The sequence below is a fragment of the Palaemon carinicauda genome, chromosome 9, assembly GCF_036898095.1.
Source record: "Palaemon carinicauda isolate YSFRI2023 chromosome 9, ASM3689809v2, whole genome shotgun sequence".
NCBI lineage: Eukaryota > Metazoa > Arthropoda > Malacostraca > Decapoda > Palaemonidae > Palaemon > Palaemon carinicauda.
In genome coordinates, this window is record NC_090733.1 from 71,890,909 (window position 1) to 71,915,435 (window position 24,527).

Here is a 24,527-nt window from a genome sequence, read left to right on the forward strand (position 1 = left end):
TGGAGAAGGGTGGGTTGGTCGGGACACTCGGCTGTTGAGCTTAGTGAGGTCAACAGTGATACGGACACCTGAGTCCTTAGCTACTACGACAAGTGGATGGCACCATTCTGAAGGTTCATCACCGGCAGGCTTGATGATTCCTTGGGTTACCATGGAGGCGAGTTCTTCCTTAACTTGATCACGGAAAGCAAAGGGTATCTGGCGTGGAGTGTGGACAGCAAAGGGTACTGCACCATCCTTGAGGTGGATCCTCATTGGAGGACCGGTCATCGGCTTGAGTGGTGTTGTCTTGAGGTCTTCTTTGGTGACGAGAACATCCTTGAACTCCCGTAGAAAAAATTCTCTTGCCTCAGTAGGGGATGTGGTAGCAGAAAGGGGCAATTCCTTGCATCTTTTGATGTGCTTAACTTCCAATATTGGCTTGGGAAAGTCTGGAGAAATAATTGCTAATTCCTTACAGTGGCTGTAAGACAGCAATGGTGTTTGAACACCATCATGGACCTGTATAACAGCAGAACAGGACTGCTTACCCAGAGTAAGAGTGACTTGGAAGGTACCCAAAGCAGGTGTCATGGCTGAACCGTCGGCAGTTAGAGTTACAGTTGTAGGAAATGGCTTCAAACTACTCCTAGGTATCTTAAGTAGGTCAAGATGCTGGGGTCCTACCACAGAGACTTCGGCACCTGTGTCAGGTAACATCTGAATTCGGGATGTAACATCTCCATATGTTAGAAGAACACTGACAGGCTTAGGCGACTTGCCGAAAGTTTCGACTCGACGACAGCTGGACTTCTTTACGACCTTTGATTTACCTGATGATGGGGTAGCTTTGTCACTTGAAGAGCCACCCTGTGTACTGTCATTTCTCTTTGTCTTACAGTATTTATCGTAATGTCCCACACGGTTACAAACTCGGCACTGTGCTGCGTTGGCTGGGCACTTTGGAGTCCTGTCCCAATGACCTCGTCGACCGCAGTTCTTGCAGCTGCTTTCTAGGGCTGGGCAAACTTCGGAAGAATGGTGGTTACGTGCACAACACTGGCATGGATTGGCTGGTTTGGGTGGTGGGGTTGAAGAATGATTTTTACCACCTCCTTTCTGTTTCTTGTATGTTGAAACAACACGTAGCTGGGAGGTTGGTGCTCGAATGGCAGAAGTAGCCTTCCTGGCCGCCTAATATGAGCGACAAGTATTGACCACCTCCTGTAGTGAAGCTGTTGCATCAAGAGAGATGAGTTTCTGGACAAGTTCCCCATCCCTGATACCCATGAGAATTATCATCTTCATTTGAGTTTCTTCACACACTGATGAATTCCCGGGACAGACGTCCACCTCTTCAGCTATATGCTTAAGTCGCACGTAAAAATCTGAAAAATATTCTCCCTCAAACTGCTTACAACTTAAGAGTTCTCTTCGACGTAGGGCTTCGTTGCGTAGACTTTTCACGTGATCCTGCAGCTCATCTAAGACCTCTTCTACTGTCTTGTCTGTGCTGGGTGGAATATCCAGGGTGTGCTCCAAGATCCTCTGCGTCTCGAGAGTGAGGCACATTCTAAGCTGAATGAGTTGCTTCTCTCTAGGTAACTTGGATAAATCCACCATGATAGAATAATCTTCCCATCGACGTCTCCATTCTCGAAAAACTTGAAAACTGGCATCTGCTTGAAGGGGAGGCGGGTTCTGGGTGATAGCTTTTTGAGGGGCAGGTATTACTGATGAAGTTGAAGATGAAACAGTAGGTACTGACGATGTAGACGATGTATTGACTGAAAGGCTATGTGTGCTGTCAGGTTGGGAGGTAACAGGAAGCAACCTCTGCAACAATGCTGTAAAGCGAGCACTTTCTTCCTGTCGACGTTGTTCGTCTTCTCTGCGTCGAAAATCCTCTTCTTGGCGCCTTCTTGCATCCTCTTGTATTCGACATTGTTCAAGATACTTGATGAAATGAAGAAAATCGGCCCCTGAAGCTGATGGAGGAGTTGTATAATGTGGGGTGAGTGGCGGTGGCAACTGATATACTTCCTCCCTAATTAATCCACCGAGAGCTCCAACATTAGGATTAAATCCTTCCTCTACCTCTGCTTCTCGTATATCAGAAGATTCCTCGTGAAATTCCGATTCCGACATGGTTTATTGTAAAAACATTAACATTAACATATCAAGAAGAAATATGTAAGAAATAAAAGTTCAATTTTCCACAATATTCAGAAATGATATAATTCTTACGAATATCTGCACATTATACTAAGTGTAGCGGTACGGTTCAGGTAGGGAGGAGGAGGAGTCTGTTCGGCGAACAGTAGTCACTCCCCTCGGTGACGTCACGGTCAGTTGCCCGGAAGCGTTCGAAGTGGGTAGGTGTCAGTGTGCCGGTCAAGTGAAATTATGTGCTAAACTTGTTCTCGTAGCTAATTACGGGACACAGCACATGAGGAGGTCACTTGACAGTCACTAAGGCACACTGCACTAAAAGGGTCCACTTATAAGTCACTATGGGCAACGAACACTACACTTAAATGCACATGAACTGCACAATAAATCCATGGAGATTCACGGGGAGAGTAATGGCGGCTGTAATCGTCGTCTTGTGTTGCTTGAAAAACTTGTAAAAGCACTGTCTTCTCACAAAATACTCACTGCGCCATGTTGGGGGGTGTTCCTGGGAGGTTGGGAAGGAAACACAATCTTGAAATTAATGTAAGTTCTATTGAGAAGGTGCAATATACGAATCAAATACAACAGGCAGGAAATACGTCTGCCTTGGGTGACGAACGACAATACAAGCACACTGTGTGATGCCCCAAGGCTGGGAGGTACATTGTTGCCATGTCTTCGGGGCGTTGCCACACTTAATAATATAATGAATAATTATACATAATAACATGGTATAATAATGCATATACACATATGAATACATAGGGGGTGTATTTATTTACAAGAGACATATAATAAATGAGACACATAATAAATGGGAAACATAATAAATGGGAAACATCATACATTGCTTTAGGTATGATAATATGTTAACGTCAGTTAATGTAACGGTCTCACATTTTATATATCTACAAAGAGCACATCTGAAAGATGCGTCAGGAGTCTGGAGAAGATACACATCAAACGCTCGAAGAGATCTAAAATGACCGATATCGGCCTAGTTCGATCACTTCTCAACCCATGATCAAAGGCCAAGAACCTAATGAGGACCGTGCCCTTGCAACCACCTCTGCCGTCGATGACCATCCACATGGAGGCCTCGACGGAAGAATGGGGAGTTCACTCCCCTCAGAGGAAAGTCCAAGGGACTTGGTCATCTCTGTTCAAGGTCTTCCTCATCAACATTTTGGAAGCCATAGCAGTCCTTTTGACGTTGGGAAAACTCTCCCCTCGCAGATCAGCCCTCATCAGGCTGATCTTGGACAGCGAAGTGATAGTGAGATGTCTGAACCGACAAGGCTCGAGATCGTCCCATATAATCCATGTGATATTAACCATCCTTTGTCTAGAGAGATGGCACCTATCAGCAGTTCACTTACAAAGGATCCGCAATGTGACAGTGGATGCTCTTCTCAGGCTCAAGCTGATAGAGTCAGAATGGTCCACAGAAACAGACTCATTCTCTTCCATCTTGGAACAAGTCTCGGAACTGCAGATCGACTTCTTCGTGACGAGCGTCATCAAGAAACTATCTCGATATGTAGCCCCCTACGAGGACCCTCTAGAGGAGATAACGGACGCCATGTCCCTAGTTTGGAACGCATGGACCTGGAATTTCATGTTCCTTCCATCCAATATCCTGCTGAAGGCCCTCAACATGCTGAGATCCTTCCAAGGAACGGCAGCTCTAGTGGCTCCCAAGTGGCCCAAGAGCAACTGGTTCCCTCTACTGATGGAACTGAGGCTGAGGCTGGTCCTTGTACCGAACCCAGCACTATCTCAAAGGGTTCAGAAGTCAACTGTCTTCGCTTTATCACAGAGAACCCAAAACCTTCATCTCATGATTTTCTCGCCCTAGCTTAAGAAAATATTTGGGATCTCAAAAGGCAGTATACACTTCTTAGAAGAATACGAGTCTAAGTCAACTAGAAGACAATATGAATCGTCTTGGAAAAAGTGGGTTGCTTTTGTTAAAGCAAAAGGACCTTAAGAAATTTCAATAGACTTCTGTCTGTCCTTCTTTATCCACCTTCATAATCAAGGTCTGGCAGCCAACACGATAACTATGTGTAAGTCAGCCCTGACTAGACCTCTTCTATACGCCTTTCTAGTGGATCTGACAAACAAAATTTTTAACAAGATCCCGAAGGCATGCGATAGACTTAGGCCTGCAGCTCCTCCGAACCCCATTTCATGGTTTTTGGATAAGGTCCTACATTATGCTTCATCTGTGAACAATGAAGATTGTTCTCTCAAGGATTTAACCTGGAAGGTTATTTTCCTGTTCGCTATAGCCTCAGGGGCTAGAGTTAGTGAAATAGTAGCCCTATCAAGAAATGAGGGCCACATTCAGTTCACAGAAGTGGGAGAACTGAATCTCTTTTCTGATCCAGCTTATCTCGCCAAGAACGAGCTACCCACTAAAAGATGGGGTCCCTGGAGAATCTGCCCTCTGAAGGAAGATGCCTCTCTATGTCCAGTAGAGTGTCTAAAGGTCTATCTTCGTAGAATTTCAGACTTCAAGGGAGGACAGCTCTTCAAAGGAGAAACTTCAGGATCAAACTTATCCCTAAACAACTGAGGACGAAGCTCACCTACTTCATTCGCAGAGCGGATCCTGACAGTACACCCGCAGGTCATGATCCAAGAAAAATTGCTTCATCACTGAACTTTTTTCAGTATATGGACTTTGAGCATCTTCACTCATATACTGGATGGAAATCATCCAGAGTGTTCTACAAACACTAGGCAAAGCAAGTCCATGAACTGAAGCATTATGTGGTGGCGGCAGGTAGTGTATTAAAACCTGTCGTCTAGTGCTGCGATGAACAGTTAATTGATTGGGACTATCAATTAGGGTAAAAAGGTATTGACACTTCCAGTGCGATACCTTTTAAGTATGTGTCACCATGGTGACACTAAGACTGTTCAAAATCCCAGGTGTGGAATTATACAGATAACACTTGTGCCATGTGTACATAGTAGACAGTGTTGATAGTATACAACATTTACAGAAATTATATTGGGAAAATTTATCAAAATTTTCAGTTTTAGAGTGGCACTCATCATTTCTTCCCTTTCAGGAAGAAAAATATTTTCTGTATACGTTGCACGTATAATTCCCTTAACACGTTACATTCGTTACACTCGTTATTCCATTTGGTCATTTATTCGAAATAAATGTCTATTAGAGTGTAATTGTGTCCTATTTCGCCGTGCAATTAGCACATTAAATATGCCAGAGTTCTCTTACTTATTTATTTAAGTAAACCTCATATTATTGTATGCTTACAAATAATGGATATAGTTGACACTTAATTGTTCCGACAATATATACAAACCGTGAGACCTTTTATATATCTAGTGGATACTTATGTTTGTTCGTACAATATATGCTAACCTTGAGGCCCCTTTTCTACTGTCTAGTATGACTCTTCCCTGCAGGGGGCAGGAAGCACTAACATTGTCTATGCTTAGTGGTAATGACGGATAACGGTAACGTCATTTGTCTCAATGGTCCGGATGACCATACAAAAATTGTCCCAAGGTTAAGGCACCTATGAAAATCCACAGATACAGTACTTTCTAGTAATTCTCTGGTAAACTTCCATTAGGACGACATGACTTGAGCCCAAAAAACGGATTTTGAGCGAAGCGAAAAATCTATTTTTGGGTGAGATAGCCATGTTGTCCTGATGACCCGCCCTCCTTTTCTATAGAAAAGGCCTTAGCAGGATCCCTCCCGAAACTACTATATCTGTAGCACAATGCTCAATGCTACAAGGAATAAGCACCATCTTGGATACAGCGCCATCTAGATACTCAATAGTAGTATGGGAGGAAGGGTAACCTTGATAACGGCTCCCCTTCTATTTTTGTCACTCTTCCCCCATGGCGAAAACGCTATTCGGGGTGAAGATTGCTATGTGTTGTATCAAGATATATGTCCCCTGATTTATGCGATATCCTTAAGTGAAATTTTAAGGATATTCGCGCCAGGAGTTAGAATTCTGGAGACCTAAAGGTAAATTCTCTGGGAATATCACTGTAGTCAAATATCCCTTAGGAAGCTACTTATAGGAACCTTCATCAGGACGACATGGCTATCTCCCCCAAAAATGTGATTGTCGTTAATTCAACATGACTGACGTTGCTACTTCACCTTTACCAATGTTAAGTACCATAGTTTGTTTTGACAGTTTATCTCAGTACCGGGCATTTGTTCCTTTTCCAGTATTGTGGATTTTAGTTTTGGAAGTGGTTGGTCTGCCTCGGTATCGGCAGCCATTTTGGATGTTGTTCGCTTCGGTAGATTTTCAAGTTAATTTTGCCCATCTGGTACTCTGTCATCTAGGTTATATCACTTACGTTTTATGACCAATTTTATTATCATTATTTATTATTGGTTTTTACTATGGTATTTATTTGCTAGCAAGTCCAGTTTGGACCTACGGAGAATAGCGATTTAGTCTTTGTTATAGTTATGTTCACACCTCAGGAAGGTGCTCGATTTAGACTATATCTTTATGTTTATTTGTTACTTTGTCGTTATTCTTCGTTCTTGGTTACAATTACTAAGAAAAAAGCAATCAAATTTATTATTTTTCCTATTTTATTGTGTGATGTTAGTTGTTATTATGTAACCTTGAGAGCGTGAGCATAGAGTGCTCGGTTTCTGTTTCTACAGATATGAGTTACCCCTTCTCTCGTTTTCTTTATTAAGCTCGAGTAAGAGAGGTGGATTTCCCGTTTTCCGTTTTTATACGATCACGAGTTATTCCTGCCTCCTCTTATTCTCCGAGTTGATGATATTACGTTTAATGATATTCACATTTTATTGTTGTGGTTACTGTTAATAGAGCTAGCACTATTAATAGGTTACGTTAGTGTATGAGTCATTATTTGGGGTCGCTTATGCCGACACCCTTAGCTCCGCCTTGAGTTATATTCCGCTGTAATGGATACTCATTAGGTGTGAACTAGTCAGATATTTGGAGTGCAACGGTCAAATCCGGCACTCAGACTCCGGCTGAGGCCTTTTGCACACGAACCTTTGTCATGATTGATCACAATTACATTATTACGGTCCCTTTTTTCATCGAATCTCCGGCTTCACTGGAGATAACACAGACATTCAGTATTGAGGAATGTTATCGTATCGCTGAGGGTCACGATTTCACGATGACGGACCTTTGTCACTGGTTCTCCGGTACAAACAGAGATCAATCAGACGATCAGAACCGGAGTTAACATTTTGATCGATCAGACGATCAGAACCAGGGTATGAACCCTTTTTTATGAATAATCACAATATCGTTATTACGGTCCTTTTCATCGAATCTCCGGCTTAACCGGATATCGTACAGGCGTTCAGCAGTGAGGTTAATATTAGATTTCCTCTAATGTTCACGGTTTCACTATGACGGACCTTTGTCACCGGATCTCCGGTGGCAACAGAGATCACTCAGACCACGGGTGGCCAATCTTTTGTTTTAGCTGTAAAGGAAAGGATTTAACATGAATACAAAGTAAACTGTACTTACTTTAATGACACTTTGAATTTGCGTTGGTAATATTCATTAGCTATTCTTGAAAGTCCTAATGAAAATATATGAACATAATTAGTAATTTTAAAGAAAAGTCATTCAATTTTCTATCTTTGGGGTATAGTGCGACACTTGTAATCATGAAATGCGACACTGTTGGCGCATGCGCCATAGGTTGGCCACCCGACTCGGACGTTCAGAACCGGGGTTAACATTATTTTACCGATGAGGTTTATAGTTACATGTTAAGTGGTTACTGGATAATAGTATTCTATTGATTCATCTGTTCACTGACCAGAGTCTCAAGGAACAGTAGATAGCCTCTCATGGCATGGTTGGTTTCGACCTGGCTTTTCATTAGAAGGGGCTAGCGTTCGGTTCCAAGTACTGAGTGGAAATTTATTTCTATTTGAACACGATGTTGTATGGATATTTATCCATATTTATACATAGTTAGAATTAAATATATGCATAAATATAGGCATAATTAATTTATTTCTATTTGAACACGATGTTGTATGGATATTTATCCATATTTATACATAGTTAGAATTAAATGTATGCATAAATATAGGCATTTTTATTAGTTATACAGCTGATCCCAGCCTGTGAATAGGATCACTAACCAAAGTTTCAAGGAACATCCAGACTTATGTCCCCTTTCTTTTACATAAGGTCCGCCTACATGGTATGGTTCCCGGAGTCATGCACGTTCTGCTACGAGCTGTCCTCGCTACTCCGGACCCATGATGTAAGTTGGTTCTAATATGTTTCCTTTTGGTATCCCTTGGCGATGATTTAATTTCATCCGGATTAATGTATGCATTGCTTATTGAGGAGAACGGTCTTCTCCTTCATCACTAATCCCCTCACTTCTTTCAGGATGATGATGAATCTCTCCGGCCTGCAAGAGAGGCTTTCCGCCCTTGGGTATCAAGGTTTGGAAGGAATGCTCCATCTAGAGGTCCCTATCTCCTCGGAGTGTCCTCTCTAAGGTTGGACGTCGACCCCATGGACGGGCAGGTAGGTGGGGATGAGTTTTGAGCCTTCAGCTTTGCAATTACCTGCGTCACCGACCTAGGACCCTCAAAGGATCCTGATGTTCATGTTACCTTGCATAAAACTGTGACTGCTAAAAGCAACACATTCTAGGGAAAGCCAAGGGGCTATGACGGAGCTCAAAGATATGGTGGTGAGTCGGATCCGTTCAGGAACTCGGATGACTCCCCCTACAGCCCCAGGCGTATCGAAGTAACCTCCTTCGATAAAAACAACGCATAGATATTTGCCTTACATGTTCCATAAATAGATGGTACCATAACTCTGGATGGCATAGACGTCCGCCCTCTGGGGGACCTAGAATTTACTCTCAGGTACTAGAATTCCCATTCAACGGATTCGTTCGATTGAAAGAGCATGCCTTGGTTAGGTTAGACAAGGTACCGAAGGTAACGGTATTATTTCCTAAAGGGCAGGCCCGATCTGTCTGGACCAGGATGTTGTCGGTCTGGGGGGTATGATAATTCCAAGCTCACCCCACACAATGGGGAATACGCCATATCTACAGCTGCTCTCATTGTTGCCTTGCCTATTATGGATAAATGGACAGGTCTTACTATTCAAACTGACAAAGAAGGTTCGGCCATACCGGCTCTTAAAGAGCCGGACCCCACCTCGGGGAGACCCTAGCCTCGATTTATCCCACTGAGACTTTGTTTCGGATATTCAGGAAGAACCAATCTCTGCCCTTCCAATTCGACCTACACGTTTGGTGTCTGATCGGGTTAGTTGTGGAAAATACGTTCTGTCTGAGGCCTCTATCAGACAGGAATCGAGCAGGCTGATAGTTCCTCCTGATGAGGTAAAACCCTCTTCCCTCAGGAGGAGGTGAACAAGGTTTACAAGATGATACGAGAGCAACCCAAAATTTCAGGAAAGGCGGGGCCTCACTGCCAGAAAGAAGGTCGAAGACCAAAAGCAAGCTTTCTTCAAGAAGAAGCAGAGAGTTGCCCTCTACAAAACGAACCGGGGTCACTGCCATCAATAGTCAGTTACCCACTCGACATCACAGTCTTCCTCTGATTCGTCGGCTATGCATCCGGATCCCCCTAGGTTCACTCCCTCACAATGAGGTAGTTCCGGTAGGGGAGAGACTTTACCACTTTCAAGACCATTGGACCTTCGGTCCGTGGGCTCATAGCATAATCTCTAAAGGTTTGAAGTGGAAATGGCCACAAGGTCCTCCTCCTCCACCAGTGACCCTCTCCCAGAAATCCACTCCCATCCTGAAAGAGTACACCACAGAGTTACTCAAGAAGAAAGCAATCAAACGGGACCGATCACCGAAGTTCCAAGGCCGCCTGTTCACAATTCCGAAGAAAGGATTGTCGGCATTGAGAGTGGACCGGGACCTGTCAAAGCTAAACTCTTACATTCTCTGCGGCAAGTTCCGGATGATGACTATCTCTCAGGTACGGACCTTGCTTCCCCGTGGGGCCGTCACCACCTCTGTCGATCTTACCGACGACTATTATCATGTGCCTATAGCTCGAAACTTCTCTTCTTATCTGGGTTTCCGCCTAGGCAGGAAAGCCTTTGCGTTCAAGACAGGCTCTTCAACCTCAACATTGATCCCAGGATATTCACGAAACTGGGAGAGACAGTGTTAGATTAACTCAGGAACCAAGAGATACAGATCATGGCTTGTCTGGACGGTTGGCTCATTTGGGCCCGGTCGGCCATAGAAGGCAACAGAGCTACGAAGGAAGTACTTCGATTTCTCGACAACCTGTGATTTCGGGTCAATCTCCAAAAGTCTCGCCTGCAACCATCAGGCCACTTAGAATGGTTAGACATTCAGTGGCGCCTTTCCAAGCACACGTTGTCTCTCCCTTCCAAAAAGGTAAGAGGAATAGCTTCCAAGAACAAGAATATTCTCAAACACAAACAGATGTTCAGAAGAACCTTAGAAAGTATCATTGGCCTTCTCCAATTCACTTCAATAACAAAAATTCAAAGACATCAATCGAGTTTGGAGAAAGAGAGCTACAGTACCTTTAAGAGACAAGGTCTCAAAGATCCCCTCTGTCTTGAAAATGAGACTACGCCCATGGTCCGAACCGAAGAACCTCTCCAAATCGGTTCCTCTACAATTCCCACCTCCACAAGAGACATTCCATACAGCCGTGCCTCTAAGTGGATGGGGGGATTACTCCGAACATCAGATGTTTCAGGGGTCTTGGTCACCCGCCATGAAACAGACCCATATCAATGTTCTCGAAGACATGGCAGTGTTCTTGACCCTGAAGAGACTCTCTCCTCCGAGGTCGAGCCACATCAGAGTAGTGTCAGACAGAACAGACGTGGTACACTGCGTCAACAGGGGAGGATCCAAGTCACCCAACCTGAATCGGATCCTGGTCACTATCTTCGCCTGGCCAACAGAAAAGAACTGGATCCTGTCAGTAACTCACCTTGCGGGAGTCCAGAATGTAAGAGCAGACTCACTAGCCAGGATGGAACCACTGGAGTCAGAATGGTTTCTAGACATAATTTCATTCCGGTGGATACTCAGGAACCATTAGAAGAAGGTTTATTTATTTCCCCCAGTGAATCTTCTAATGTGGCTTTTACACAAACTACGCTCCTTCTGGGGGGCAGTGGTTTTGGTACCACCTCACTGGCCAAGAACAGTTGGTTTCCTCTCCTCCTCGAGTTGAAACTCCGTCCCTTCCGGATTCCGTTCCCCAAAACTGACTCAAGTAATCCAAACTCACTGTGTCAGATTGCTCAAGGGTAGCCGAAACTCTGACTTTGTGGACTACAGGAAGATTGCAGCTCGTAGAAACGCGAACATTGAACCGGAAATCGATCTCTACATCGAATCAGACAAAAGGGACTCAACAATTCGCCAATATGATTCGGCCGTTAACAACTAGAAGATTCCCTAAGAGTTCAGACCATACTCGTATGTCTCCGAATATAGACATCTCTTTCTTGAGGTTCTTATTTGGCAAAGGCCTAACAGTTAGCACTTTAACCACCATCAAGAAAGCTTTGAAGAAGATCTTCCTTGTTGGGTTTAACATTAAGCTAGCTGATTCCTATTTCTCATCTATTCCAAAAACATGTGCTAGGCTTTGACCTTTGGTTTGGCCACAAAAGGACTCTGGTCTATGAACGTTGTCCTCAAAACTTGCGCCGGACACGGACAATGAATCCTGCTCTTATCACTCTTCTTAGGAAGACTATTTCTAACGGCTTTGGCCTCAGGTGATGGAATATCAGAACTAGCAGCTCTCTCACGAACCCGGAAAACATAGATTTCCTCCCTACAGCCGAAGAACTCCTTTCTCCAGACAATGATTTCCTAGCTAAGAAATGAGGATCCGCAAAATAGGTGCTCCCCTTGGAAGATTATTCTTCTTCCCCAGGATCTTTTCTCTGTGTTCAGTCACTACTCTCAAGGCATTTTTTAGCTAGAACTGCCAACCGCTCGTCTGGCCCCTTGGCTATCGGGGAACAAGGAGGTACTATTTCCATTCACGGCATCAGGCAACAAATCCTCTACTTCTTTAAACATACTAATCCGGAATCATTTCCCCAGGCTCATGATATACGGAAAGTAGATACCTACATCAATTACTTCTAGAACAGGGACTTTGATGATTTTTAAACAAAAAATATACGGGTTGGAAATCACCTATGGTTGTCTTACGCCACTATCTAAAGATTTTACAGGCCCTTAAATACCCGATGATGGCAGCGGGGAGCCTATTCCCTCTCCATTAATCTCGGCTTCTTCCTTTCTTCCATCTCTCCTCTTCTTCCTCCTACGCGCCACTCACACCACGTCGTCACTCTCCTGGGTAGTTCGTTAGCCCTATGATATTTGCCATGTTTAATTCCTATGGTTTAACTGTTATTGTAGTTACCGTTCCTTTAAGGTTTAGATATGCTTAGACATGTAAGGTCTGATGCCTTTTGCGATTTGACACTCAGTTGATTCCTTGTCGTCTTAGTTATTTAGCCTTACGCTCCCTATGTCATTTGGCTAGTTGGTAATTGGACGTTTCTTACATTATTATATTATATTATTGTCGTACATGGTGATTGTATGCTCCGCATTATGTTATTACTTTGTTGGGCTTGGAAGGCATTCTCTGGTACTTTTTCACCGGCCGTCACAGATCGACCCAGAAAATGGATTTTGACGAAGGAAAAATCTATTTCTGGGGAGAGACCTGTGACACCCGGTGAAACCCTTCCCAGTTATTTTTGTACGGACCCACCCTTTCCTTGCCTATGTTCTTGCAGAAGGATGACCTGGAGAGCGCGAGTAGTAGGTGTCGGTGGCGTAGCCCAACTGTATTCTCTAGGGCCTGTCACGGCCCTCCCCTTTGATGAAGGGATTATCTAAATGGAAGACAGCCTGTGAATAGTGGTTTTCCACACACCCTTGATAAATACACGACACCAACAAGGTGTTCGCGCGAGGGTTGTAACCTCTGCATTCCATGCTTTATCTTTCTCTAGTATATTTGGAAGATTTATATTAGAAAAGTATAAGAAGGACCCTTTTCACCGGGCGTCACAGGTCTCTCCCCAGAAATAGATTTTTCCTTCGTCAAAATCCCTTTATCGCCAATGTTAGAAGAATATAACCTACAACTTTAGATGAAATTCTTTTGATAATATGACCATCTCAGGATAAAGCTGACATCCTATTTAGTAAAATAATATAGAAAAAAAAACATTAAAGAGATCTATAGCATGTGGTATTTAACACAATATCTTGGACGGTACTAGAAGTCTAGTGAGCAATACCTAGTGATTTTCCAACTTGTTTTCAAAACAAACCTTCTAAACAATATATTACATTTCAAATGTCCTCCAAAAAACGAGTCTAGTTTGAAGTTTAATATTAAATATTTCTATCTACACTGCAATATACAATTCTATCTATCTGTTCACCTAGGCACTCAACCCAATTTTTGGGGGTCGTCGACACAAAAAAAAAAAAAAAAAAAAAAAAAAAAAAAAAAAAAAAAAAAAAAAAAAAAAAAACAAAGGAGGACTTTTCTTCTCTTCGCTCCTCATAATTATAAAAATGAGATCTAATTTCCTAAATTACACTGCAACCAAAAACTTTGGTAAAGTATTTTTTAATAACACATGTAGCATTCAAATATTTGTAAAGATAAATGCTGCCTGAACTTATACTGTATCTAATTTTAAATCAAATCAAAACCAAAAACGAATCAAATATTTTATAAAATAAAAAACCAACATCCAAAATTTATTAAAAGTCAACCCCTAGCTTTCTAATGCACAATGCCTACTTATAGAAATAGAAACCAGGACACATCTACGAATATATTAAAAGACACTAAAATGAATTTCTAAAAAGTATCAACTTACCGAAAAACTGAAAACCGATGGCTACACCTCCTTTTGTCTTATATGCAATACCTGGCCGTACACTATATGTATCTTCCTCTGGAACTGTAAATGGAAAAGGTTCAAATGATTATTTTTGTGTGCGTGTATATATATATATATATATATATATATATATATATATATATATATATATATATATATATATATATATACCGTATTTCGCGTGTCATAAGACGCTACACTCGTAAGACAAACCCTTAAATCAGCAAAGCAGTTTTAGGAAAAAAATGAGGATTTTACAAAGTATCTTAGCAGCAATTCCTGGTCAGTGTGATTTTTGTTTGGCACAGTAAATTTCCATATATTGGTTGCATTACTAAAGGATCAAGTTATTATTAATCAGTTGCCTGCCGGTTATCCCAATTTTATTATATTTTCACATACGAAACCTCTAAACCTATCATAGTTGCTACCACAACTACACGTTTAGTATTTGCTGTTTGGTGTTTCAAGTATTGTTTACTTGAACGCAGTGCTGCCAATGTTCTTCATCTACTTCTGGTAAAGAGGTAAAATTCCAGTAATATTTCCCAAATTCCTCATAGAGCTTACACATTTTCACACAAAATTAGTTATTGATCAAGGAAGTCTCTAGAAATTCATCTGAGTGGAATACTTTTGCTAATGTATGGGACTCTATGTCTAGTTACTTTTCTTCTAACTTGGTAACACTGCACTCAACTAACAGATGTTTTTACCAAGTTCGTATTCAACAACGGTTTGTTTGTATTATTTTGGAACTCATGCAACAAAATCGTTATCAAAATAGTGCTTTATTACAAAATATTAACAAAATAGATAAATACTACATAAACAACTAATGTGGCACAGCGTTGTCTGCTAGGAGACCACCAGTTGGCATGTTTGCTTGAAGAAGGGGGTTGGCGAGTCATCGACTGATTACCAAAATAAACAAATAACTTTATATATATATATATATATATATATATATATATATATATATATATATATATATATATATATATATATATATATATATATATATATATATATATACTGTATATATATATACATATACATATATATATATATATATATATATATATATATATATATATATATATATATATATATATATATATATATATATATATATATATATACATCTACATCCGAATTTTCCAACATCCGAAGTAAGATTCGAGCAATTTTTCGACTCTACACTCGAATTTTATTTCGACGCACGAAGTAAGCAATTTTCGTCGTACCAGTTGTATCCGAATTTTTCGACACGCGAAGTACAATTCGAACACGTTCCTACTCTACACCCAAATTTTTTTTCGACACCCGAAGTAAACAATACCCGTACACGTAGATGGTACTCATAGCGCCGGATGTATTTTTTATTTCCTCCGATAGAAGGCAGCACTTCGACCTCAGAGGGACCCTCAATTAGCGTGGCTTGGGTCCTTCCTCTGTTCTCGTCGGCTTCGTGTGGTTGTGCCCTGTGCGTTCTGCTATTAACTGTGTTTTAATCGTGATTTTTTACGTTCATCCCTTTACGGTATTTTACGTAAATCATGGGTCCTAAAAGGCTTAATTTCGCAAGTGGTAGTGGTAGTGGTGAGAAAAGGAAGAAGGAAATGCTTTCTTTAGAAGTAAAGCAAGGAATTATTGAAAAGCATGAGCGTGGCATCCGCGTGAGTGAACTTGCAAAAGAATATGGCCGAAACATGTCGACGATCTCGACAATCTTGAAACAGAGAGAGTGAAAGTGATTAAAATTAATCATCAAAAAGAAAAAAAGAAAATGTAAAAAAAAATATAAAATATAAAAATAAAAAAAAAATAAATAAGCTAAGTTAGGTTAAAGTTCACTTAGTGTAAGTTAGAATAAGTTACGGTAGTATACATAGTCACCCTCTCTACCTCCGTCTCCTCTCTGCGTAGCAAGACAGACACCTGCGCTGGACTTTTAAGGTAAAGTGACGCTAAAAACCCGTTTCTTATTTATTATTTCTTTATAAATATTCTTTTTTACATGTCTATTATCTAATTTAGTGTGCATTATTGTCATGTGTAATTATGTGTAGTAATTTATTAAGGAGTTATCATAGGTTTTTGGGCTCAACACGGATTAATCCTAATTCAATGTATTCTTATGGGAAAATTCGTTTCGACAACCGAACATTTTCGACACCCGAAGTCGGTTGTGGAATGGATTAAATTCGTATGTAGAGGTACCACTGTATATATAAATATATATACAGTATATGTATAATATATATATACAAAAATATATATGAATTATATATATATATATATATATATATATATATATATATATATATATATATATATATATATATATATATATATATATATATATATATATATATATATATATATATATATATATATATACAGTGAGCCCTCGTTTATCGTGGTAGATAGGTTCCAGACCCGACCGCGATAGGTGAAAATCCGCGTAGTAGTGACACCATATTTACGTATTTATTTAACATGTATATTCAGACTTTTAAAACCTTCCCTTGTACGTAGTACTGTTAACAAACTACCCTTTAATGTACAGAACACTAAAACAGGCACAAATATTAAAGGCGATTTTATATCATGCGTTTCCTAAACACGCCAAAAAGCACGATAAAAAATGGCAACCAATGTTTTGTTTACGTTTATCTCTGATCATAATGAAGAAACAAACGCATTTACACATCTGTGTATAGGTTAGTTTTTGCATCGATTATATTGATTATTCAGTACAGTATGTTGATTTTGTTATTACCAATGTTTTACAGTACTTAATTTTTCTTAGGACTTCCAAATGAAATGTTTTTCTTTATGACGCCGCCGTTTCAGGCGGCGTCATACAGTACACTCAGTAAACAAACGAAGGCATTTAACGCGCATGATGAAAATGATAAATAATGATATTACAGTAAAAGCTTTTAGAAAATATGTTATTACAAATATTATTTACCGTATCTATATAAAATCATACAGTACATACGTAGCAAAGCAGGAAAACAATTTACGAGAGAGAGAGAGAGAGAGAGAGAGAGAGAGAGAGAGAGAGAGAGAGAGAGAGAGAGAGAGAGAGAGAGAGTTGTTTTATGTACGTAAATGTATATTTTAAACAAAAAAATATGATAGGTTATAACATGTATATTCAGACTTTTAAAACCTTCCCTTTAACTTAATGCATACTAAACTAAAACAGGCACAAATATTAAAATGTTAGAATATTAAAGTAAAACATGTATAAAAAAAAATAAAGATTGTTACTGTACTCACCACGTAAGAAGTTGAAGAAAAACTTGAATGATGATGGCGATGAATTTGCTGCACAGTAGAAATGATGATGATGAAGCTGATGATGTCTTCTACTGTGCAGCCAAGGATAGTATTTTACGTCTCTTCAGACAGAGGTGTCTTTCCTGGGACACCTCTTCAACTTTTTCCTGGGACACTTCTTCAATTTCTTCCGAAGGCGTAGTAGCAGGAGGAACTGGCTCTTTTTTGCGAGGCTGGAAGAACATTGTGATCGGAAGTTGCTGCCGCTGCTTCTTTTTTCTGTAGGGAGTCATGATGTCATCGATCTTGTTGCAGAATTGCATAGACCGAACCATATCCTCATCCCACTCTTGCGACATTTCTTTCACCTTCTTCACATGGTTGCAGAGCTTGGCAAGCCGTTCTAATGTTAAGCCCGTTTCTTCGACATTTTCTTGGGTCTCTTCCTGCGTTTCACTGTCTTCTTCACTGGCCGATTTCGTCAGGTCTTCTAGGTCTGCGTCAGTTAGCGGCTGGGAATGGCAGTCCAACAACTCGTCGACGTCTTCAGTCGTCATGTTGCCAAACCCGTCACCTCCAATTATCGCAGCCAACTGCACAGATTTGTGTATTGCAGAGTGTTGAATTTCAGACGGTGTAAATCCCTCGTCATCGTAAACAATCTGGGGCCACAACTTCTTCCAGCTCGCATTAACAGTAGCAGGTTTCATTTCTTGCAGTGCCTTCTGGATGTTCTGCAGGCACGTGGCTATTGTGTACAGTACTTCCGCCAGTACGCCTTCAAATTGAAATTTTCATCTCCACCTTCTTGGGCAGCATCCACACACGCAACGAGGTCCACCAAGGTATTCTTCGTGTAGAGGGCCTTGAACGCCCTGATAACCCCCTGGTCCATCGGTTGAATTAATGAAGTGGTGTTGGGTGGCAGGAACTCAACCTGAATGCCCTCATGCGACAGGTCAGTTGCGTGTCCACCAGCGTTATCCATAAGGAGAAGGATCTTAAATGGCAATCCCTTCTCTACGAGATATTTGCTGACTTGCGGGATAAAACACTGGTGGAACCAGTTGGAGGTCAGCATCTTCGTAATCCATGCTTTTTGATTATGCATCCAGTACACGGGAAAGAGATTCTTTTTATTTTTCAAAGCGCGAGGATTTTTCGACTTGTAAATAAGCCCCGGCTTTAGCAAAAATCCGGCAGCATTGCCACACATCACGAGGGTAACACGATCTTTGAATGCTTTAAAGCCAGAGGCTTTGGCTTCTTCTTTGAACAGGAAAGTTCGCGACGGCATTCTCTTCCAAAACAAGCCGGTCTCATCCATATTAAACACTTGTTCCGGCTTGTATCCACCTTCAGCGATAATGTTCTTGAACGTCTCGTTCGCGTAAGTTTCAGCAGTGGCAGTGTCAGCGGAAGCAGCCTCGCCATGCAGGGAAACGCTTTTCAGGCCGAAGCGTTTCTGAAACTTCGCGAACCATCCTTTGCTGGCGGAAAAACGTTGTTTCTGAGGCTGGGAATCATTGGATGTCCCTAGTTGAGGTTCATCTACATCATCTTCTACTTCAGCATGGTCGCCATCGTCGTCTTGAGGTTCCTTTGCCGCAAAATTCTCATACAAGCTCAAAGCCTTGGTTCGGATGGTGTTCGTATCCAAGGCTATGTTCTTCTTCCGGCAGTCGGCAATCCACACTGCTAAAGCACCTTCCATGCGTACGATCGTTTTATTACGTGTGGTAATGACTCGCTTCGCTGATCTGCTAAAGGTGATGGCAGCCGTCTTTCTAATGTTCCCCTCGTCCTTCTTGATGTAGCGAACGGTGGATTCGTTCACTCCAAAATGGCGGGCTGCGGCCGCGTAACTTCTGCCTTCTTTTAACATATCGAGAAGCGTCACCTTCTCAGCAATCGTCATCATCTTTCGGTGGCGTTTAGGCTCACTACCAGCCTTAGCAGAAGCAGAATGCTTGGGAGCCATTGTACAGTAGGGGTTAATCAGAAAGTTCAACAAAAAGTTCAACTTAAAAGAGTCACGCACAGCACAGATTAAAGTTCACAATAACGTAGCAGCATCTACACGGCGAGAGAGCGGCGAACGAAGTGGCCGCGAAAAGATGCTGGAGGTTGGAGAAGCGGTCAAAACACCAATCACAGGCTAGATTACAAAACTTGGGTTCTGATTCGTCATCTATCAGCGCTTGAACCAATCACAATCCGTCTTACATGCTACGTAGTAGTTACCAATTCAAATACAAGGTACTACGTATACAGCTTTATGTACGCTATTTTACGCTTGTTTTGTTGTAGGATATGTACGCTTATTCGAGATGTGATTTTTACAACAAAGAATATTATTGGATGCAGTACTACGTACGTATACATACAAAAGATTCATGGAAAAGATGCACATCCATTACATTTGTAGTAGTAGCCATCAGCAGCCTTACACCATTCAAATACGGTATGACTGCATCTGATTTGCGTTTCATGTTCGATTTAATTTTACTACGTACTGTATACTGAATTATCGTATGATCACATTCTCTTTTCGTGTTTTATTTCTTTCTGTACTGAATTAAATGTCATATGTAATGCAATGAACCATCAGTAAGAGCAGATATTACTAATTACAGTATTAATGGAATTAACGAAATACGTATTTGGGGTCTTCATATATCGCGGTATTTTCGAAATTTAAGGAAAATCCGCGATATGTGTATATATATGCGTTATGAAAAAAATCCGCGAAGTGGTGAATCCGCGATGGTCGAACCGCGAAGTAGCGAGGGCTCACTGTGTGTGTGTGTATATATATATATATATATATATATATATATATATATATATATATATATATATATATATATATATATATATATATATATATACTGTACAGTAGGGTCCCGAATTATGCGAGAATTTTGTCGATGAAAGGCCTCGTGTAATTGGAAATTCGTATATTTCGAAACACATCATGGCGGCAAACAGCAACCTACCCGTCAATTTTTTTTCACTCCATTTCTAGCTTTCTAGCTATATATACACAGTGTGTGTGTATGTATGTATGTATGTATATATTATATATATATAAAACATATATATATATATATATATATATATATATATATATATATATATATATATATATATATATATATATATATACTGTAGCTTTTATCTTAACAATACTGAAAGAAATCCTTCTTATAGATTTTTTTATGAAATACTGTACAAAATTTCTTTTATGGATAAATAAAACAATCAAAAGTTGTTAAAGTTTTGATAATTTTCTATGACTGTAGTATTTACTTCTGTACTATGCATAGCTTACTGTTTTCAGTATTTTCCGAATGATGTAGAATTATTTCCTATAGATACAAAAAACAAAAAAGGGTTTTTAAGGTTTGATACAGTATCTAGCAATAGTTAAAAATTACAGTATAGTACTGCATATCCATGATGACACTCCCACACGTAAACACGGCCACTAGGCGCAAGTGTGCACTAGGCTGCTGTAAGATAATCTACCGTAATTTTCTGCCAGAAAACATCTAAGCGTCCCCCCTGGACCAGGTTGCCGCTAACATACCGTCACGCTTTTTTTGCCCTGAGCGGTCATTTCACTAATGATAATTTTTCAAAGTTAATATCATTTCTTTATGCTTATAATTCGTAATTATAGTTAAAAGTAGGGATATTAATTAAATGGTTGAGTAAAAAAAAACAATTAATACTACTATTATTTCATTTCAAATGGCTTCATAATACTGAATATTCTAATGGGTTCTTTTTATCTTCAATCGTAAATCTTACGCCTGGATAAGCAACAAAAGGAAAGGGATAAGTCTCTCCCCTCTCTCTCTCTCTCTCTCTCTCTCTTCATATCGTTTCCTGTATATATTTCAAATATGTTCGTCATACATTTGTACATTATTTATCCACTTTACTCTCTCTCTCTCTCTCTCTCTCTCTCTCTCTCTCTCTCTCTCTCTCTCTCTCTCTCTCTCTCTCTCTCTGTCGGCGTTTCCTTTCCCTTTATAGTTTTGTGAAATTTCGTTGTCCAGTCATTCGGTAATGAGAAGTCATTTTCGCTTTCGGCATCGAAAGAAAACTTTGTTTCTTCAATATACTCATCACTGGAGGATTCAGAACTAGTGCTCTCATTATCAAACAGGTTATCATTATCAAATTCCTCAACAAGAATATAATTTATTTCATCTAAAGAAATAACCTTCCTCTTTAGACCGTTCATTACAAAAGGAACAACAAATAACCACTTGTGCATGAACGCCCGAGCGCACTGATAGGAAACCAGTTTTCCAACATCAAGCTACCTTCAGAAAAATAGTTGCCAGACATCATATAAGTTTCTATTCACAGTCCCCATATGCTGAGAGTGTTGCCAAGTGGTGATCCTATACTTACTATACGAGTAAACGTAATATCACGAGACTGACGGCTTGTAAAAGGCAATTAACCCTGGAACGGTACGGTGGGTCGTTCGCGACCCCGAACGTAAAAAAAAAACAGGTTTTTCTCACGTGACTCACCCCCGTGACTGAATTTGTGGGTGATCGACCTGCAGTAGGTGTCTCGCCTACACGCTCTAGTAGTGTCCAGATGTGCATTGCTGTAGCTGTACTCCTTCCCCGATTTCTGAGACGCGTCGGGGTCGAGCGCGACCGAGTTTACCCTTCTAAGGTAATTTGCATAATTATCAAAGTTATTACGTATTATGAAATTGTCGTAGAATGGTGCAACTTGTATAGGTTATCAGTTGTGGAAAGTCTTGGTGGATTGTTTGGCTACCATGTGCATGATTTTTTTTTTAGTTAAAATGTCGTTCATCACCACGAGGACCATTTTACCGCGAGTGCCCCTTTTTCATTTTTTTTTCATTTTTTTGCCAAGTCATTTTTCCGTAAGATATTGCCAAACAGTGTCGTAAAACTTTTGCTTTTTTAGTGTTGGAAAGTGTGTCTAGATGATCTGGCTACCCATGCGTGACTTTGTTTTTGTCAGATACGACGTAGTTATTGGTATATTGAGTATTTAACTGCGGTTGCCAATTTCTGTATTTTTCAATATATGTAAAAATTTACTACGTAGTAAGGAATTGCCGTATATTATTGATTTTTTTTTCATGTTTATGTGTTAGAAAGTGTGCCTTGATGGTTGGGCTAACACGTGCATGTCTTTTTTTTTATCTGAGATGCCGTATATTAGAATGTTGGGCATTTTACCGCGAGTGCCCCTTTTTCATTTTTTTTCATTTTTTTGCCAAGTCATTTTTTCGTAAGATATTGCCAAATAGTATCGTAAAACTTTTGCTTTTTTAGTGTTGGAAAGTGTGTCTAGATGATCTGGCTACCCATGCGTGACTTTGTTTTTGTCAGATACGACGTAGTTATTGGTATATTGGGTATTTAACTGCGGTTGCCAATTTCTGTTTTTTTTCAATATTTGTAAAAATTTACTACGTAGTAAGGAATTGCCGTATATAATTGATTTTTTTTTCATGTTTATGTGTTAGAAAGTGTGCCTTGATGGTTGGGCTAACACGTGCATGTCTTTTTTTTTTTATCTGAGATGCCGTATATTAGAATGTTGGGCATTTTTCCGCGAGTGCCCCTTTTTATCTGTTTTGCATTTTTTTGCTTAGTCATGTTACTGTAAGGAATTGGCAAGTAGTGTCGCAAAACTTATATTTTTATAGTGTTGGAAAGTGTTTCTAGATGATCTGGCTACCCATGCCTATCTTTTTTTTAGCCAGATATAGCGTATATATAGGTATGTGTTCGATTTTCCTGTGATTGCCATATTTTCGTTTTTTTCCCATTTCTTTCAAAATTACTACGTACTAAGGAAATATCACAGAGTAATGATTCATTTAGATGTTTATTTGTCGGAAAATGTGCCTTGATGGTTTGCCTAGCACGTGGCTGAAATTTTTTTTTCTGAAATGCGTATAATAAAATGTTGGCCATTTTTCCGCGAATGCCCCTTTTTATTTGTTTTTCATTTTTTTACTTAGTCATGTTACCGTAAGGAAATGGCAAGAAGTGTCGCAAAACTTATATTTTTATAATGTTGGAAAGTGTTTCTGGATGATCTGGCTACCCATGCCTATCTTCTTTTTTAGCCAGATGTGGCGTATATATAGGTATGTGTTCGATTTTCCTGTGATTGCCATTTTTTCGCTTTTTCCCATTTCTTTCAAAATTACTACGTACTAAGGAACTATCACAGAGTAATGAGTGATTCATTTATATGTTTATTTGTCGGAAAATGTATCTTGATGGTTTGCCTAGCACGTGGCTGAAATTTTTTTTTTCTGAAATGCCATATATTAGAATGGCCATTTTTCCGTGAGTGCCCCTTTTTATTTGTTTTGCATTTTTTTGCTTAGTCATGTTACTGTAAGGAATTGGCAAGTAGTGTCGCAAAACTTATAATTTTATAGTGTTGGAAAGTGTTTCTAGATGATCTTGCTACCCATGCCTATCTTTTTTTTTAGCCAGATATGGCGTATATATAGGTATGTGTTCGATTTTCCTGCGATTGCCACTTTTTCGTTTTTTCCCATCTCTTTCAAAATTACAACGTACTAAGGAACTATCACAGAGTAATGATTCCTCTAGATGTTTATTTGTCGGAAAATTTTGTGTACTTCTTTTTTGATTGAATATCATCAAATTTTTTTAGCTAAAATATTATATTGTTTTACATTTTTTTTTTCGATTTCATTTCCCTTCAAAAAATTTTTTTTGAGTCAGAATTTTAATTTTATAGTCGTAAAATAATCGACAATTATCCAGCAACCCACCATACAATTTTTATGCATATCCAAGAATAATTAGATTAGTAAATAACACCTTGAAATTGACATACCCTTCTTACATTTCAAGTGGCAGATTAGGGAGTCTGAGTCAGTGTGGTTGGCGGCCATTTTGTGGACATATCCGAAGCGTAAGTTGCCCTATATATATATATTCTTGTTCCCTATAGAATTTGTGATATTTTGGTATATTTTTACCTGCATAAATATCATATTATATATTAAATATATGTATTTTTTTACGAAAT

The 24,527-nt window shown here is 39.9% G+C and overlaps 1 protein-coding gene across 3 annotated transcripts in view; it reads right to left on the reverse strand.

Annotated features, from left to right (window-relative positions):
- INPP5E (Inositol-3-phosphate synthase) overlaps nucleotides 1-24,527 on the reverse strand; it is a 405,071-nt gene that overhangs the window by 151,776 nt on the left and 228,768 nt on the right. For all 3 annotated transcript variants that reach the window (XM_068380074.1, XM_068380073.1, XM_068380075.1), the window contains one exon: nucleotides 14,121-14,204. In XM_068380074.1, the coding sequence (XP_068236175.1) occupies nucleotides 14,121-14,204 (84 nt within the window). The remainder of the gene's footprint in view (nucleotides 1-14,120; nucleotides 14,205-24,527) is intronic.